Here is a 20014-nt window from a genome sequence, read left to right on the forward strand (position 1 = left end):
TCGAAAACGAGGATTTCAGTGTTTCCATGGTTGTGGTATTATTATCGAGTAAAAAAAGTGGAGCTAATGTTGATCTATAGAAACAAAGTCAATAGTAGAAAGCATGGAAGTGCAAACAAGAAAACAAAGAATGGAGAAGATTCAAGAAAGAAAAGAATTAACACCGAGAAGGACCAGGAGAAGTGCAAAAAAAGTGTTTAGGAGTAACCTCATCTGGGGCATTCTTTCGTCCAAACAGGTTTCTGCATGTATAGTGCATAGATGAGCATGTAATCTATGTTGCTGCAGCAACACACAAAGAGAGAAAGAAGAGAAATTGGGCATTTCAACCTATTTCTTTATACATGCTCAATGCACATTATATCTTGTCAAAGTTGTCATTTTTAAGCGAGGACGATGGTGATTGAAGGTGGTACAAATAATCTCGCAGCAGCACCTTAATATGGGTACAGAATATATAGAGCACGTTCTACATACACCGTATTTGTATTATACCAGACAGAATAAAAAAGCTGTAGACTATATAAATGCTCACAGGGACGCACGGCACTCGTATAGCCAAACAGTAGCTGCTGACACGAGAAAAAGGGTGCAAAAAGCAACGAGTAGATACGTGGCGGTCCTATCCAACTGGCTACCCAGCAGAAAAAAAAAGATCGACTGGAGTGGATGGATATTTGTTTATGTTTATTACGCCTGTTGTTCTCATGACCTATGTTTAGGACATGCCATAAAGCATGCTTCAATGTTAGGATCGTGTTGTGGGCATCCATGCCAATACTGATCCTTTGTCCATGCTCTTTTTTAAGTATCAGTAGGGTCCGTAAATCAGCCTCTCCATGCTCCGCATTTAGACAAACACAAAAAAAAAAAAACCAGTGGTAACTTCTAATTTTAAACAATAAGGCCTCAAAAATAAACCGCACACGCTATGAACTGCTAAAAATAACGCTTCATGATTGTAGTCTTCACTCTAAGGGTTACTTGGCAATACAAGTCAGTATGATACGTGTGTAATGAGGTTAGCATTTGTTGTTTGGTTTTTTTTTTCTTAATAAAAAGACAAAAAAAAATGCGCCCTTTTGTTGGATTCCTAATATTCGGATTTTTGATTAACCCTGCTCTCTCACTTTCCCGCCTGCTCCCGTCACACCTTCCTTGGCTGATTGGGATATTTGTGTAAAGGGTCCCTAAAGTAGTACATATACCATAAGAATAAAAACCTTATTAGACCCTACTGTAAAAGGTTAAAATGACTTCTTTTCCGATATCGGCTTAATCCCTCTATCTATCTTTCATTGTCATTATTTCATAATCTCGGTTCCTTTTTTTTTTCTCATTGAATGTTTTACTAGCTTTTTAAGTTGAAAAAATAACAAAAGAATGCGCTCAGCTGTAATTCGATGCTTTACCCATTGAATTCAGGTTACATTGATTGTGACTTTTTAATAGCAACAAGCCATAAGATAGGAAGGATCATGCCATTTTCAATATCTGAATTAATGTATTTGGACCAACAAAATAGTTTTGAATGATAGCAGGATCATGAAACAAAAAAAAAAAAAAAAAAAAAAAAAAAAGTGACGAAAAGCCAGTCAGATATCCTTTTTTTTTCAACAGTTTCTCAAGCTTCAATATTCAGGCATCTTTTCACCGTTCATGTAAAGTTTTGTTTTCTGTTTTTCCTTTTTTTTTTACACTTTATTCCATTTTATTTTTGTATTTTAATAACCTTTTATCAAAATTTTTTCTATTGATTATATAATTAACCATAATGCCAACGATTTTAAGCAAATTTATTGATAAGGCAAAACCTCGATTTTCATTCAACCATCATCAGCATCCTAAAAGCGGTAGTACAGATAGTACTAACAGCAAGAATAGTGCACATGAAGAGAAACAGCATCATAAGTTTAGATTAAGTACCAGTCTACCGACAGCATCATTATCATCTCATACATTTGGCTATAAAGACAATACCAAAGACAGCTACGTTGAGCCACCACCAAGTAAAATATAAAAAAAAAAAACCATTGTTCACTATGCAAACAAACAAAAAAATAAAATAAAAAAAATAACAAGAATTTGAAGCTCACCACCCATTGTATTTCATTATTCTTCATATATAGTTCCACCTACTCAAACCGAACCTATCAAAGAAAATCATCCTGCATTTGTCCATACCCCTACACACTCAACACCATCCTCACCAAGTTCAGTGAGCAAAGGTAAAAATAATACTCCCAACACAATGTCGTAGAGATTAGAGTTGTTCATTGACTTTGCACATCAACATTAGTACCTCTCTACCCGGATGAGTATCCTCATACACCGCCGACAACACCAGGCGGCTCCGTTTTTGTAAGTAATAATACCATGACCACAACACCACAGCAGCAACAGAAAGCAACAATGGCGGATCAAAACGACGAGAAAGAGGACTCTGCGAAAATGGTAGCAACTGTGCCGGCATCACCGCCGCGAGAAGAAGAGGAAGAAGAGGAAATAGATGAACAAGTCAACGAAAGCAAATCTACAACGACGACATCCACGGATAACACAACAGATGACAGACAAAGCATCCACACGACGACGGAGAACAGCGTTGCTACGAATTCAACTCATAATACCCGTTTGCAAGTGGATGATTCCGATGTCACACGTCCTCATTGTCAGCTTAAGCTCGCCAACTTCAACTTACAACGTACACTTGGCACGGGTTCGTTTGGCCGCGTTCATCTAGTGCAATCCAAACTCAACAAGCGATACTACGCACTTAAAGTACTCAAAAAGTCAGAAATTGTCAAATTGAAGCAAGTAGAGCATACAAACAACGAAAGAGCTATTCTCATTCGTGTTCAGCATCCTTTCATTGTCAACCTTTGGGGCAGTTTTCAAGACTGTGCCAATCTCTACATGGTCATGGACTTTGTGCCCGGCGGCGAGCTATTTTCCATCCTCCGAAAGTCCAAAAAATTCTCCAACGACGTCGCTCGATTTTATGCAGGCGAAGTATTACTAGCACTCGCTTATCTCCACAGCAAAAATATCATTTATCGTGATTTGAAACCTGAAAACATACTGCTAGATGCCCACGGACATGTTCGTATCACCGATTTTGGGTTTGCCAAACTGGTGCCGGACATCACATGGACATTGTGTGGCACACCCGACTATTTGGCACCGGAAATCATCCAGACCAAAGGCTACGGTAAAGCAGCCGATTACTGGGCCTTTGGTGTTCTCTTATTTGAAATGCTGGCGGGACACCCTCCCTACTACGATGACAACCAATTCAAATTATATGAAAAGATCCTAACAACACAGCCGAAATATCCAGCCTCCATTGACGCGACGGCACAAGACCTCTTGAAACACCTTCTCACTCAAGACTTGACACAGCGTTATGGCAATTTGAAACGAGGCTATCTCGATATTTGTGAACATAAGTGGTTTGCCTCTCTGGATTTCGAAGCTTTGATCCAACGTAAAATCAAACCTCCTCATATTCCCCATTTGAAAAGCGAAGGTGATCCCAGTAACTTTGATAAATATCCAGAAGAAGTCTACATGTATGGCATTCAGCAGGAGGATCCTTATCATGATCAGTTTCCAGATTTTTGATGCCATTCATGAAAATAAAAGAGATTAGAAATCAAATGACATGGTTAACATGACAGTACAACTATCAACCTCTTTGTTTTGTTTTTTTTCAATGTCATTGAAGTCTATGATTATCCTTGGACATGTAACAATTACAATGATGCAGTACCTTGAGAACATTTGCCTTCCCGCACTCCCCGTCCCATTCCATTTTCTACTAAAAAATGCTTCTTAGCACCGTGTCTTACGATGCAAAAAAGCCAACATTTCATTCAAGCGTGAGAGAGCTAAAAGAAGAGTCATCGATATGCCACTGATCATTTTCTTCCTAAACGAGGACGCCTGAAACCATGGAAGCTACCGTTTGACGAGTAGAATTAAAGTAGATAATTTAAATAAGGTTTCGTCGCAGTATTCAGTTTGGAATATTACAAAAGAAAGAGATCTGCATCCTCTGTTTCAGTTTAAAAAGCATTTTGGTGTTTCATTCATCCATTTGTTGTAATTGTTCATTCCAGTATCTTCCTTACTCGCCGCCCTAGTTCAGGTTTTTTTTGACAACGTGTGGCAAATTCTTCTCCATAATACCCACAGATATTCAGCTCAGATGACATCAAATGATAAGAGGAGTATAGCAATGTACTACATGTTGTAACAGTTTTTCAATGGGCCTGATTTCTCTGAGCTTTTGTCATGCTTTCTAATGCTGCTTCAACCGTTGCGAATAGTATAAGACTCCTTCGAGAGTCACCAATAGAATTATACCACTTGGAATTCATCATCTCCTACGACGTATATATACGCATGTTTCTCTATTCTAGTAGGTATACTTTTCATGTTTTTCATCTGAGAGTTTTTTTTCCCCTTGATAGTTCGGTAACAAATGACTTCTACGTTTGGAAAGAATACGGCAGGAAAGCCGCGGGATAGAAACACGGAATACCACTCTATTTGACTATGAAGCAATCGTTACGTTTAAAAACCCAATGAGCACCAAAAATTGCCCGGGACAGATACTTAAGTTTCTATAGTATAGACTATATATTGTTGAAATCCCTTTGGGAACAAGGGTAAAAAAGGATTATGTTCTAAAGGGTTGGAGGAGGGCCAGTCGAGCAATAGGTGCCCTAACCGAGGACTTGTAGGCGGCTCTCGAGAGTGGTGTAAGTAGTCGAGTTCAAACAAAATGTGACAAAGTACTGGCCATAGAAAATGCCAGTTTTGTATTTGGGATGGATTTTTGATCGGATGTGTAGGAAGACGACTGAGGACATAAGATATGGGGTTACAGACTGATGACGGGGAGTCGTAGGCGGTGGTGCATGTTTAAACAGGAGATAGCGTGGGACTTTGTAAGTAATGACGAGGGATGTTTAAGGCAATAGGTTCGGTGCCTCCACGAAGCCAACCCAAACGCCATCGGATACATCGGCTGCGTTCATTAGTTGACATTGGAACATAAAGGATCGGGTCGATCATTAATCGAGAACAGCATTGAGAGATCAGTTTGGAGTTGGGGCTGTTCGATTGTTGGATGTGAAGGAGGCTAGTACGGAAGTTAGCAATACAGCGACGCAAAGCAGCTGATTCGGATCGTTGATTGAGCGGAGAAAAAGTGTAATCTTGCCCGATCAGAGAACGAGCAAGCTTGCAATGTAACGATTTACTCTGTTGCCGGCCTATATATGCGAGTAGTATAGAGCTTAAAGTATCAGTAGGCAGTGACGTAGAACGTAATAGGAACACAGCTTGTAAGACGAAGGAGCGTTCTTTCATTGTGGGCAGATTGGCAAGGTGGAGCGTAAGGCGGGCAGACGATCTACTGGATCAGCCAAAGATTCTTCGAATACACTTGTTCTGTTTATATTGCTTCGCAGTTAGGAGGCTAATGGCCAGTCCGTATTCCATCTTTACTCGGACCAATTGGACATATAACCGTAGTAAGAGCCGTTTTTCGAATCCACCAGGATTGACACCGATTGCTGCTAATTGATTCATCGTAGTAAGGGCCTTAAATGTGTTAGTACGTATTAGTACGTGTTAGTTCATTTATATTTATACTACCACCTGGTTGAAAAGGTATCCCCAGATACGGAAAAGTGAGCTGACGTTGTAGAGGAACTCCATAAAGCCGGTAATATATAGGGTGCATTGATCTGTCTAGGATAACACATTTATCCGGATGCCAGCGATAACCTAGACGAAGACTATGAGCTTCACATTGTTGCAATAGGGTCTGAAGATGATCTTTATCAGTAATCAAGACGACATTGTCGGCATATAGTAAACAGTTAACATTTACAATCAATTCCGGAACAGGTAAGGAAAAATCCAGAGGGCTTGGACGGAGCAGTATGGGTAGTTCGTTAATATACTATGAATGGAGTATAGGAGATAGTATGGATCCTTTAAGGACACCAATAGTAGGGCTGAAAGGTTCTGACTTGGCATTGTTCTGGAGGATCATATTGTTTACCAATCAGATGACAACCTGTTTCCTTGTCCACCTTGTCCTTGTCCACCATGCCCACTACCTTTTTATTAGCCAATAAAATGACTCTATTTGTTGGACCTTGTCCACGGTACCCTCGGCCCAGATATGTATGAACAAGAGCCAAAACAAGAAGGTGGTCAAGGTGGTCAAGGTGGTCAAGGTGGTCAAGGTGGTCAAGGTGGTCAAGGTGGTCAAGGTGGTCAAGGTGGTCAAGGTGGTCAAGGTGGCAGGCGCGTGATAATTTATATAGCTAATGGGCGGATACGCCTCAATAATAGCCTTGCGTTCATTATCAGATAAAGGAGGAGATGTGTGGATAGGTTAATCCAGGTTAAGGTAATCTGTCAGGAACTTAAAAGGTTCCCAGTCGTATCGAGGACGCGTGCCAAAGGAATGTAGTTGAGCAGTGTTATTACCATCAGACTGCATGCGTTCAGGGGCATTCTCCCCTATTTGTTTTTCCGATTGTTGAAGCTGTTGCTGTGCAACTGTGAAAGTGTGGCCGTGAGTTCTATTTGTTGGTCAACGAAAAGAGTTCATTTATTTGGCTTTATCTTTGTACCTGAAACTTTTTTAAAAAAATGGCAATAACTAGAGAACAAGCAATATGTTTGTTATTTTGTGAAGAAATAAATAAAGAGAACATATCCAGACTTACAGAACGAATCAACTCATTGAAAGACAGTGAGATCTGCTACGAAAAGGATCTACAACAACCTAGATTAATCCCCTGATACTTTTACACGCTCATCGGAAATATACAATCAGTTCGAAAGACTACATCGCTAAAACTATTAGCGGTGATCATTGATAATGATTCAATTTAATCATAAATTATGTTCTTGGCATATGTTTTTTACTTTTATTATACAATCAAAGACAAATAAAGCTTCGCTAGTTGACTTAAAATGTAGTTATTTGGATCGTTGAAAAAGTCCTTTTCGACAATCAAATTCGCTTATATCTTGGGTGCCATCCAGCAACTTATCTCGATCATAAATATTGATTGGTTTCCCAAAAGGACTACGATCAATTATAATTTTTTTCAAACTTTCATGTTGACTACAAAAAAAAATAAAAAAAAATTTCAACATAAAGCAATATTTATCTTTCACGTATACCACTATACCTCAAAAGATTTCTCAGATTAGCGCAATTGGTCGTGATACCTGCAAAGTCTACTCTGATTAAGCAAATTTTTTTTGCAGTACTGAAATATGAGATAAGATCTAAAGAATGGTTATTTCAGTTTAATTGTAGATATAAGATTTTTTTCTTTGGCTATTAACGCATTACCTTGGGTAGTACCTTCAACCTTATTTAGCTCCCTTAATATAGGGCTATCATGGTTCACGTCTCTTGATGAAAATGGCTCGCCTGCCTGTGACATTGGTGAAACATAGATTTTATCAACTGACAATCTTTCAAGCATTTTGTCTATCATAGATTGAAGCAATCTAATTCTCGTGTTTCTGTCTTCATTTCCATACGACTTTCTTACATAGCCAATGACTTCGAATCCATCTGATTTGAGGTTACCAATGTATTGTTGGATTTTAGGTATGTCTTCCTTGATTCCTTTTGCAATATCATCTAAAAATAACTTTGAGTGATTGGAATCTTAGAATAATCCTAGAAGTTCTGACTTACTTATGAATATATCTTTAGCCACAAATAGCCCGCGATATCGGATTCTCTCCTTATCATTGTTTTTTAACGACTTTCTGGAGGCCTCTACTTGCATAAATGGAAATTTATTCTTTGAACACCATGACGTGAATGAGCTAATTGTTTTATCGCAAATTTATCGCGGTATATTTCAACAATAGAGAGAAAATATCCTTCATTGTAACTGTGGTATTTGACGACTTGTAGAGTTAAATATCACTTAATTAAAACAGTAAAAAGTTAACGAGATCAAACTAGTAGGTTTTTTTATTTTGAATCAATTTAAGTTCAAAGAGAAGAAAAATATCTACTGCAAAAATTTAAATATCTTTTCATATTGCGGAGCCTAGAAACTGGCAGCTGAGTTATTCTACTCAAAGAAGACGTACGTCTTCTGAACCGTAAAAGAATAGAATTCTCCCTTGAGGAGATTACGCATCTACCCGGAGCGGGTGGACTTGTAAACGTATCCATGGCTTGATCTAGTGATCATGCAACTAACCTGTTTTCCCGTGCTAACCATTATGTAGCACTGCTTGCAGGAAAATAGAATTAATTAGGAAAATAGTATTCGTGCGTGGTGTTTGAGTTGAGTGAACAGTTATTGTAAAGGATGATCACAACCTATTATCTTGTAATCATTCTTTATGCCGAAGGCAGAGAATAGTACTTATAACCTATTATACCTTGGTGTTGAATCAATATATTCTGCATGTCCATATATTAATTCTACTATATATCCTATGTCATATAGTAACGTATTATAGCAAAATAAGTAAACTATATATCCTAAATGACAACCTGTTCAACCTTATACGAGGTAGCTAATCTCGTATAAGAATCATCACTTATTCTATATTCGTTTCCTACTCTACTTTATATTATTTCAGCAGTAATGAGGTGTGAGGATCTTGTATAATTTGTATACGAGTTCTCCACATCTCATATGATGCTGTCAACTAAACACAACACTTAATTCACGGTACTCATATATTAGAGTTTATGTAGTTTCTAATTATTTCTGGTTTGCAATATTGTATAATTCATCTTTATCCTTCATAAAGTGAATTATGTCTTTAATATTTGTATATCATCTACCCTCAAATACGACAGTAACATCTCTCTGCTCATATATTTCTTCATTATATGGATCAAAGGGTAAATACAACTGATTTAAAAACCGAATGATCTGAGTATCAGAGGCTATTATTTTTAAAGTGAAGTTTAGATTGCTTTTCTCTCGAATACGTTTGCGTAAAACAATTATTTCATTATACTTAGTAAGCTTTATGTTTTCATTTATTGATTTTTTCTCCAACTTTAGAGCGTTGCTAAGATATCTATGATAAGTAAACTGATTCGCGTTTATCCTAACGATTGGCAAAAGAATCGGCTGGTGAGGATCCTTTTCGTAGCAGATCTCAATGTCTTTCAATGAGTTGATTCGTTCTGTAAGTCTGGATATGTTCTCTTTATTTATTTCTTCACAAAATAACAAATATATTGCTTGTTCTCTAGTTATTGCCATTTTTTTTAAAAAAGTTTCAGGTACAAAGATAAAGCCAAATAAATGAACTCTTTTCGTTGACCAACAAATAGAACTCACGGCCACACTTTCACAGTTGCACAGCAACAGCTTCAACAATCGGAAAAACAAATAGGGGAGAATGCCCCTGAACGCATGCAGTCTGATGGTAATAACACTGCTCAACTACATTCCTTTGGCACGCGTCCTCGATACGACTGGGAACCTTTTAAGTTCCTGACAGATTACCTTAACCTGGATTAACCTATCCACACATCTCCTCCTTTATCTGATAATGAACGCAAGGCTATTATTGAGGCGTATCCGCCCATTAGCTATATAAATTATCACGCGCCTGCCACGGTTCCCTCAGCCCAGCGACGTATGAACAAGGGCCAAAAAAAAAGAAGATCAGGCACTAAAACAGTATCAGTACTTAGTTTCGGCTGTACTCCGTCCATTAGATGTATTAGCCCATGAGATAGCTAGTAATGAGTCTGACAACCAACATCTTGAGAAATATATGATAATGATTAAAGACATTCGCGAACTCCTTTTACATGTATCCTCTACATTGAATCACGCGCGTAATAACGTCGCAATACGCGCCTTTAACCCGTCTTATTCCATCAAACGTGATGATGGTTCTTATACTCTCCCTCTTTCTGATTTTCAAACGGCCCTTAATGAGCAAGCGGAACGTAAGGCCCTTCGAGACGCTACTTCGAACTATCGTAAACGCACTACATGTCCTTCCTCTGCTTTCTCGCCTGACATTGGCAATCCGTTTTTTCGATCAGGTCCGTCCTCCTAGCAGGGCGGTTTCTTCAACTCCAACGATATCGCTTCAATCCCAACAACAACAACAGCCTTACACAATTCCCAAACCCCAACAAGCGATCAAACAATCCCTTTCGAGCTCAACCTCAAACCCAACCCCAACACTGAGTACTATCAAGGTAGGGGGTTGTTTGCAATGGTTCGCTTCCGAGTGGCGCCAGATTTCCAACAGCAAAGTCGTCAACTCCATAGTCGCTCAAGGTTATCGCATCCCTTTTCTCAGACACCACCTACCACAACAACACCCAAATCGGTCATCCCGTTCTCTGCAGACCAGACACTACAGCTAGATCAAGCTATTCAAAATTTACTTCAAAAGAATGCAATAGAAGAAATTTCCCTAACCGAAAAACTCAAGTACCAGGCTTCTACAGCTCCCTTTTTGTCATTCCGAAGAAGAACGGCGGTATACGCCCAGTTTTCAACTTACGCAAGCTCAACGAATACATGGAGCCGTGTCATTTCAAGATGGAAACGATCAGAGAAGTCGCACATCTTATGGCACATAAAGACTATTTAGTGTCGATCGACTTAACAGATGCATTTGCTTCATTTAGGCATCCATCCAGATTCACGCAAGTACCTTCGGTTTTGTTGGAAGTCCAAGATCTATCAATGGTGTACCACTCCATTTGGCCTTTTCTCCATACCATATGTCTTCACCAAAGTTTGTCGTCCTATTCTCGATTGCGCCCGGTCACAACAAATCAAATTGTCGGCATACTTGGACGACTGGATACTGATAGCGCCCTCGAAGAAAATCGCATTGCAACAGACACAACTTGTCCTCAACAAATTACGGCAATTGGCTGGTTGATCAACGAAACCAAATCAGTTCTGGTCCCTACTCAGCGCTTGGAACATCTCGGGTTTATCCTGGATACAACAACAATGAAAGCAGAACTACCGAAGAAGAAAGATCGAGACTTGAAGAAGTCAATTGCACAAATTCTGAAACATCCCTCGAAGCAGACTCCACGATTGATCCACAGCCATGCGACTGCAATCCGCGCTATTTGCGATCCTACCAGCTCGTCTATACACCAGACAGCTGCTCTATTTCAAGAATCTAACAGTGAAGTCACCCTCGGACTGGGACTTGGGACTTGCCATAGCCTCTCGACGAGGCATCAATTCAGGAACTAACTTGGTGGCACGACAATCTAGAGAAATGGAATGGTCGGTCATTTATTCCAACCTCCCCTCAAGAGACAATCTTTGTGGATGCAAGCAACTCGGGCTGGGGCTGTACATGGAACAACCAGACAACGCATGGATATTGGACGCCCAACGAAGCAGCCCAATCAATCAATTGGCGAGAGCTCAAGGCAGCTTGGTTAGCAATGCAGTCTTTTTCGACACTGAAGGACACCACGATTCTGATTCGTACAGACAATTGAACCAGTCTAGCTTACATCAACAAGCAAGGGGGAACGCGTTCTTTGCCTCTGCTAAATTTAGCAATCGACATTTGGAGCTGGTGCCTCCAACGCAACATCATCATTCAGGCTCAACACATTCAAGGCATTCAGAATACGATTGCCGACTTTGAATCTCGTCGTCAATTCCAGAAGAACCAGTGGCAAATTCTTCCCTCGGTGTTTACATGGATAAACCAAATTTGGGGTCCATTCGACGCAGATCTTTGTGCGGATCGAACGACCTTCCTCCTACCAAGATACTTGTCATGGCTTCCGGATCCGAGGGCATGGCATGTCGACGTACCCTCAATTGGCGGATCGTGGACAATCCATTTATCAATCCCCCGTGGAATCTGATACCTCGGGTCCTTACCAAGCTACTTCGAGACCTCTCAGCGGTCATAGTAGTCCCGTTTTGGACAAGTGCGCTGTGGTTTCCCCTCCTTTGCTCCATGGCCAAAGCACCACCTTTATTCCTCCACCGTTGTCAGGTTCAATCGACAACGGTACACAGTACCCACCCTCTCCACAGGAATCAGCACTGGAAACTATCCGTTTAGAGAGTATCCGGTCTAAGTTTCGAAACCAGGGTCTTTCCGATTCTGCTATTCAATCCCTCATGTCCAAGTATGACACCTCGTCTCTTTCTTTCAAAAATTATCGTAAATATCAGTTGCAGTTTATTGACTGGTGTACTCGGGCTCGCCTTGATATCCCCAGTTACTCCAGGTTTTGTTTCATTAAATCCTTTGAGCTCTTTACATCTTTTCGTAACATGTACGAGCTTTTATACAATACTCTTTTACTTAATTCGAAAAGTGTAGAAACAAAGAACTCATCTAATTATAAAGAATTGTCTTCGCTTTACCTAGCATTACACCCGCAATTTAATTTCATGACAAAAAAAGAAATATTTATAAAACAAAAAAACTGGGATAACGTATAAAAAGAGAGATAGAGTGCTTTTTTAAAGTAAATAAAAAGTCACTTTGACAATGCAAAAACTTTTTTTTTCTTTCGTGTTAATTCGTTGGTTCGTTATTAGGATGAGATGAATAGGGTGTATGCGATTCATGATGGGTCATTAAAGGTGCTAAATTGAGTTCAGTTTTCAAGGAAGGCAAATCATGGTCGGAAGAGGGATGCATGTTGGTTGCCTCTACGTGAGCGGATGATTCATCCGCAGCCGTAGGATGAATAGATGTGTTGCTGTGCATGGTATTTGGGTTATTAGTAGTTGCAGTAGTATGATCGTCACTGTTGCTGCTCTCTATTGTTGTTTTCGTCGTCGTATCGGTAGTAGCCGTCGTCGTATTAGTCGTAGTAGTAGTAGTAGGAGGAGGAGGAGGAGCAGCATTATTTGTGGGTGGGTGTTCCTGTTGCTGTTGGTTATAGTAAGATGTGCCATAAAGTTCTTGAGAATAAGGTTGTGCTTGATACGTGTTATGATGTTGTTGAGGATAGAAAGGATCCGTACTACTGCTTTGCGCCGTCATCGCTGAGGGCATACTTGTCGTTGTTGTCGTAGCAGCAGTGACAGCAGCAACCGCAGGCATCGTCGTGCTGGTGGATGGATGTTCTGCTGCTGTGACAGCATTCATGGTAGGATGACGTGTAGATGTCGTCATGGTGGACGGCGTGGCTGTGGTAGGTGTCGTAGGCGGAAGTAACGTAGTCGGCGTACTGACGACCGAAGTTTTTATGCCATTGCTACTACTGACATGTTGTTGCTGTTGTTGTTGTTGTTGTTGAAAAGCTGTGGGAATCAAAGGAGGAGGAACGCTGTTATAGGAAGAGGCAGTATATTTGGTAACAATCTTTTTCAAAGCGTAAGGCAATGTCTTCCATGGAAAGACCTTGACATCCTTTTCAATGTTCCGAGGTTTAGGATTGGGGAAGCTCATGATCAGTTTGAAGAAATCGGCACTGTCGACTTTGCATTTGCTCACGGTCATAGGACGGAAGCCTTCCAGGTTTCTTCGGATACGATTCTTTTCTTCTACGCTGAAACGAATGTCCATCAAACATTCCAGCAAATAGATACAATCAACAGAAGTGATGAAAAAGTCGTTTCGTTCCATCCAATAAATGCAAGAAACGACTATGTTACCGCTGTTGGAAGCACGCTCACCTTGAGGTACAGGCTGGAAATGAGTCGTGATTTTATTCCCATGTTGCTCGCGCCAAAATTGAACAAGACGACGACGATGATCCCATTCTTCGTTGGTCCAGCTTTTGGTCATGCTGTCTAAATCGCCCATAATATCCAAGTTGGCACGGCTGACAAGGCCGGGATAAGGCTGATAGTTGGCGACAGAAGTAGTAGGCGTATGCGTCGTTGACTTGAAGCCGAAAATAGCGCCACCGCCTCCTCCCCCTCCGGCTCCACTGGCATTGTTATGGCGACGGCTGCTGGTGGTGGGATGAGCCGTCGCTGCAGTTGAGCTACTAGAAGAGGACGGATGCTGATGCTGTGAGAGATGGAGAGACGGTGTAGCAGGGGTGGGAGGAGGTGGTTGGTGCTGATGCTGAGGCTGAGGTGGATACTGCTGCTGCTGATGCTGTTGCTGGTGGTGAGATTGAGATACGGACGGCAAAGAAGAGGGTGGTGGGGCTTGCTGCTGTTGTGGATGATGGTGGTGATGAACATAAGTAGACGTCATGGGAGGTATCATGTTTGTGTGACCAGCAGCGGCTGTGGTAGGTGCGTTGGCAGCAGCTGCATTATGAGCCGCTGCGGCGGCTGTTTGCTGATCTAACCCACCTGCTAGCATGCTTGTAAAACCGCCCGCACCGGCGGAGGGAAATAAATGGAGAGCTGAGTTATTATATCCGCTGTACTGTGTCGGTGGAGGAGGAGGAGGAGCTTGATGTTGCTGCTGCTGCTGCTGATGTTGTTGTTGGGGACGTCCTTGTTGGGCATATTCTACAGGGGTGCAAGGAAACAAAAAGAGAAGAGTAATTAGTTTTACTTTTTTGTTCTTCTCCACCCCGTCTCTTTTGTCAATCTGGCAAACTATAAAAAACTTAAAAAGATAAAATCTGGCCGTCATTTCAGCCCTACTTACTGTCAACAAAGACATCTCTTGGAGACTGCTGCTGATAAGCATATTGTTGGTAGTTCGGGATCTGAGTTCCAAAGCCGTAGGGTGAGTTGACAGCGGGAGATGAATAAAAATTTTGATAGGCAGCTGCTGATGAGTTGAGAAAATCGTTATTGCCTGGAAGGGGAAACGAAAAATAATTAATCAAATGGAGAGAGGGATAGGTGAGTGGAGGGGTAGGAGGGGATTGAGGAAACATCAGAGAAGTATGGCAAAAAGAGGACATACCTTTCGATTGAAAAGAATCAGCGGCTGTCGAAGCTGTAGAAGGTGCGGCAGCATGATGCTTATCATAATGGAGAGGCTGATGATAAGAAGGAGTGATCGTCGTATGTGTCGTCGTCGAAGCAGCAGACGAATCCTTGTTGAACTTGTTGCTTTCGTCATGTTGAGGTTGAGGTGGTTGCAAATCGTAAACAAAGTCAGCAACAATCCATGTTTCTGTCACCATGTCTTTATCAAGAAAACAGATGCTGATGGGGACATTAGGCGATGGGGAATGTGTTTGCTGGAAGGAAGGTACAGTGGCTACAAGAGATGTGATGCCTTGAGCTTGCAATTGTTTTGTGTCAACCATTAAACTATTGAAAGCCAATTTAGCGGGGATATGGGGCGGTAAAGCTTGGACCACCACGGTAACTATTGTGCCTTCATTGCCATGTGTTGGATTCAACTCAATTAATTTGATTCCTTCATTTGTGTTGGCTTTAGCAGATGACGGGGCATCATTATCAGACATAGCAGGCCATTTCTGTTGCGGTTCAACGCCTGAAGCAAGACGTACAGCGGGCACTATCATTGCCAAAAAAAGAAAATGTCAGAATATTTTTCGACTGTGCGACAGAAAAAAATTTTCCTTTTTATAAAATAGATGACTTTACGGTTGGACAAATTCATTTCTTTTCTATCAAAAAAACCAAAAAAACTGTTGCGCAAACAATCAAATGAAGTAAAAAGAAAGACATAGTCGTTAGTAGCATGATCACTTTGCATGAACACCGTCATGGCTATTTTTTTCAGGAACAAAAAAAAACAGGTTGATGGTTTTAGTGATCCCTTTTACCTGAAACTGTTACTGATTTTTCGTATCAAAAAGTGAGAACAGCACCAAAAAAAATAAAAAAAATGGTTTGGAATGGTTTATAAAAAAGAGAAACATGTGTAAAAATATTTGTTCTACCTTTTTTATTATATTGTTCTAGGGTCCAGCTCACCGCCGCTTGGAATAATCAAAAGCCCGCGCCAACGACAAAGACATATCAGCTGAAAATAGGCTGGAACGCTATTTTGAACTACTGTTTCTTTAGGACTTTAGAACACATGATTCGCTGGTAATTCAAAGGCAATTGTTTCAAACTTTTTTTTTTTTTTCCTTTTTTTGTGTGTGTGTCGATAACAGTAACCTCTGTTCATATGTAATGTATTGCTTTATGAAGGAACCCAGGTTGAGGAAAGATAGAAACGTCTCGTTCCTATGTCAACTTTCTGACTGCAACGACCGCCTTCCCCTTCTTTTTGAAACTGTATCAATTCATTGGCTTTGTCTGATATGTGGTTGATAAAAAGAAGAGAATTCAATTATGAGGCAGGTATTCTTGATGGAGGCGCTTTTTACATCCTATTCACTCATTACGGCATTTATGAGTTACGGTTAAAATCGGACCATTTAAACTTGCATTATTTTCAAAGCTTCTTTTGTACAGTCAATTCGTAGCTTCAAAAGCATTCAACTTTTGCCCGAAGGAAAAAAGTAGAATTTCGTAATCAGTGTCTCTAGCACGATAGAAATCCGCGAGTATAAACAAAGACACCGTAAAACTGCGTACTAATGTAATATTGATGTAACGGTTAGAATGCAAGAAATGCACGACCCATCTATCGCGTATCAAAAATAGCTTGATAAGGCAAACAAACCCTTCTTTTTTTTTTTTTTTAATTTATTGGGGTTCCCTTCCTGCCGCCATGATGCTTTACTAAGCTTGTACAACTTCAATTCGTCACAATATGCATTTAATAACTCAAATTCAGTATCCAGCAAGGATGGACATGGTGAACATCTAGCATGAAACGATAATTGAAAGATGCTTATATGTATGTGCTGCAGCACTTGCTAAAAGGTTTTCATTGCAATTTTGGACTTTTGAAAGTTGATTCGATGCCTCTTTTGCCTTGAGGAAAAAGTGATCCAATAATTTTGGTTGTTGTTTTTCACCTACAATTTCATAGAGCAAAAGGAGCAAATCCGCGAAACAATACATAGAAGTAAAAAGACGAAAATAAATAGAGCCTTTATTTATTCGGTTCGGTAATAGGGTGCAAATCCAATTTTGGGTACTTCACCGAAATCAAACACTGTATAAAAATGGCGCAAAATCATATTTCCAATGATAAACTTATCTTTGGAAGGAACAAACAATAGCAGACACTGCCCATCACTTTCTCGTTGCGCAATCAAATGTTTCACTGAAATTTTCATCCCCACTTCATTGTCGATCCTTTGCCGTCCAGTAAATGAGGCAGAAGAAGAGGGCAGGAAATAGATGTTGACAAACTGATGACTTGATTGGTATTCACAGTCAATCAAAAAGTAAGGTCTTTCATCGGTCGGTTTTTTGTACGTATTGTGCGATACAGCCGCTGCGAGATCATAAGCCAACACTTCTGGAAGATACAAAAAGTTGGAACCCGTATCCACTCCAACGGGAGTGGGTTCGTTGAAATTGAAGTTGACAGCACGAGAAGCATTTTCAAATTGGAATTTGTAGACATTCGCATCCCACCTTGCTGTTGTCAATACGTGATGAGAATCTTGGTTTTTTTGACTTTCAACAGAGGCTACATCTGTATAGACGTAACTATGATTGGATGAATGCTTGGCTCCTAAAATAAGGCTTCCTTCAGCCAAAGCGACCGAAAACATGGGCTCCGGAATGCTGTTGGAGTTATAAAGTGAGATAAAGAAGGGGTGGTTAGTCATTGGGTCAGTCGTGGAGGATGTTGAATGTAAGCGTTGTCTTTCTTCTTCAGTAGTAGTATTGCTACTTAAAGTTGCCCTTGTGGTGGTCGTCGTCAACCCTGCAGCAAAGACACCGTCTAAAGTGATGTCTGCTTCGTCTTTCTCACTTTTATGCTGCTGATGCGAAAGTGGACCCTCCGTTTTATGGACCAACACTAACCGCTGAAAGTCATTTTTCAACACTGAAGTAGCACGGGTTTCCTTCTCTTCAACATGATCGTCCTCACTACTTTTGGTTGTTAGAGTGAGCACATCTTCAAAATAACGGCCTTCTGCATGACCTATACCATATACAATATCTATTGGCATTTCATGATTGTGTTCGTTTTCACGATCATCATTTAAAACGGATCTGTAAGTGCTGGAATTTTGTGGAAGAAAGTGCTGCATAAAGTCAGGACAGCCATCTTTCACTGTGCATTCGGAGGAAGAGACCCAGGTATCTGTGCTGCCTGTATCCAACATAAGTACGAAATTCTGTGGTGGGGTGCCTATTTGCACTTCAATACCAAACTGACTAGAGTTTATATCGTCCATCAGTGGAATCTCTGATGCCGTTGAACGTTTGCCTATGCTAGATGTTGCTCTTTTTTCGACAAGGGATACATGTATAGGTGCGGTTGTAGCCGTCGTCGAATGCGCGTCAAGTGGGTTATCGCTACGTTTAGCCCTCACAGCAGCAGACGTTGTCTGAATTTGTGTAAGCAGGGAAGTTATAGACACAAGCTGAAGGGCTGTTTGAAACAACATGATCGAATACAAATACAAGTGTTAGCTTTCGCTAAATGAGACAGGTCAAATAGTAGCAGTGATGAACAAAAAGCAAATGCCTGCTTGTGGGATGCCTTGCTCAAAGGAAAGAAAAGTAATGAAAATAGGAATATGAATAGAACCAATTTTAGATTCACTCCTTTAATACAATTCACAATGAAAGAAGCTAAAAAAAGTTTAGCTTACAATCCAATTTTAATGAGAGGAGTCAATTTGTGCTCGTCATTTTGAAAAAGGCTTTATTTCGTTTTCGATATACAAGCCTCTACTATCGATATAACTTTTGCCTCTCAGTAAGTAAGATCCTATTGCACAAAACGCCTTACATTTGAATTTGTTCGTTTTTAAAAAGTCGGTATATATGATAGACAAATTAGACATCACCAAGTTCTCGCTTTACAGGGTCGCACAACAATGACTACTATAATGAACGCACACAATTTTCTTATGTTATTTTTGAAGAAAAAGCGTGCGCAGACTTGACAAAGTATGTGAATAGTATAGAACTGTCAGAAAAATCTCTTTAGTTGGAATGATCTTTTCATAACAGAAATAAGCAAACCTCAAAAAGAAAATCTAATGCTTATCAGTCTTGTCCTTGAAAGACCTCTGAAGCTGAGCAGCTTGACACATCCGAATAATGTTTGTATTTAACATATGCCTTCAACGCAACATTCAAGCAGGGTCAGCAATGATGACTACTATGCAACGGACAGTGATATGTCAGCATTTTTGATTAATAATCAAGACTTGATGGATTACTTTGCGCTTAGGTGACTAATTGCTCTCTCCTTTCAAATAATGGTTGCCTACTCTTACACGAATAAATTACACATGGCTTTTTCTTATAAACGAATATAAGTCTTCAAATTCAGAGCTGATCGTAGGAGTGTGCTTGTTCCACATGAAGCGGGCTTGGGTCTGCTTTATATCGTTTATGAATTTTTTGCCCCTTGATTTCCTCTGCTTTCATTGTTTCAGATCAAGAACAAAGAGTCTCCAAAAACAATCATGATGTGAAACACAACGCTCTTTCCAAAAGGATTAGCGAACGACTCCCTTATTCAGGGAAAGAGACACTGCAGTGTCAAGCTACCGGACCATAACATATCATCTCAGTTTGACTGCTTATCAGAGTTTAATTTATCCTTTCTTTTCTTGCAGGCGATGGTGCGTAGTATGAATGATTTTTTCGGACTTTTGTTTTTCCTTTCCTACTAAAACAGAAATTGAGAACGCCTGGGGAGCATTTAGTCAGAAAAGAACGTGCTGATGGCGCGCTTAAGATAGTGTCCATCATATTGAAGCGACCCATTATACACCATTAGTTCATTTACTTTCAACTAGCGCAGCATGTCGGGTCCCTGACATTAACACATAGATGATACAGTATTGTATATCAAAATGAGACGTTTTTGAAATTATTTTAAACAAAGTCAATACCTAAAACGAGATATTATTATTAAAAGTTGATAAAATTGAATATGGACGATACTAGCTCAAAATGTGGACGTTTATTTTTTGGGGAGGTCAATACGATAGGTAGACATGGTTAATCATACGTAATCTATA

The 20014-nt window shown here is 40.2% G+C and overlaps 5 protein-coding genes across 5 annotated transcripts; 1 reads left to right on the plus strand and 4 right to left on the minus strand.

Annotated features, from left to right (window-relative positions):
- Positions 1–1774: 1774 nt before the first annotated feature.
- Positions 1775–3624, plus strand: BDF20DRAFT_832899 (kinase-like domain-containing protein; the record flags this gene model as incomplete). The annotated part of the gene is made up of 3 exons (XM_053078585.1): positions 1775–2009; positions 2130–2228; positions 2300–3624. The coding sequence occupies 3 exons, from the start codon at positions 1775–1777 to the stop codon at positions 3622–3624; spliced, it is 1659 nt and encodes a 552-aa protein (XP_052939381.1).
- Positions 3625–6883: 3259 nt separating this feature from the next.
- Positions 6884–8042, minus strand: BDF20DRAFT_853347 (uncharacterized protein). Its single transcript, XM_053080134.1, has 4 exons — positions 7748–8042; positions 7394–7690; positions 7227–7326; positions 6884–7159 (listed from the first exon to the last, which is right to left on the minus strand). The coding sequence occupies exons 1-4, from the start codon at positions 7839–7841 to the stop codon at positions 7012–7014; spliced, it is 639 nt and encodes a 212-aa protein (XP_052939382.1). The 5' UTR covers positions 7842–8042; the 3' UTR covers positions 6884–7011.
- A 776-nt stretch (positions 8043–8818) lies between these two features.
- Positions 8819–9454, minus strand: BDF20DRAFT_853353 (uncharacterized protein; the record flags this gene model as incomplete). Its single annotated transcript, XM_053080135.1, has 1 exon — positions 8819–9454. A coding segment is annotated over exon 1 (434 nt), but the record flags the coding sequence as incomplete, so codon positions are not given.
- Positions 9455–12573: 3119 nt separating this feature from the next.
- Positions 12574–15454, minus strand: BDF20DRAFT_910565 (uncharacterized protein; the record flags this gene model as incomplete). Its single annotated transcript, XM_053083721.1, has 3 exons — positions 12574–14477; positions 14620–14772; positions 14884–15454. 3 exons carry the CDS (start codon positions 15452–15454, stop codon positions 12574–12576), a joined length of 2628 nt encoding a protein of 875 aa, XP_052939384.1.
- Positions 15455–16948: 1494 nt separating this feature from the next.
- BDF20DRAFT_813331 (aspartic peptidase domain-containing protein) lies at positions 16949–18421 on the minus strand (the record flags this gene model as incomplete). The annotated part of the gene is made up of 3 exons (XM_053076867.1): positions 16949–17439; positions 17479–17853; positions 17899–18421. The coding sequence occupies 3 exons, from the start codon at positions 18419–18421 to the stop codon at positions 16949–16951; spliced, it is 1389 nt and encodes a 462-aa protein (XP_052939385.1).
- Positions 18422–20014: the final 1593 nt, after the last annotated feature.

This window comes from Mycotypha africana (genome assembly GCF_025528875.1).
Source record: "Mycotypha africana strain NRRL 2978 chromosome Unknown BDF20scaffold_2, whole genome shotgun sequence".
NCBI classification, from domain to species: Eukaryota; Fungi; Mucoromycota; class Mucoromycetes; order Mucorales; family Mycotyphaceae; genus Mycotypha; species Mycotypha africana.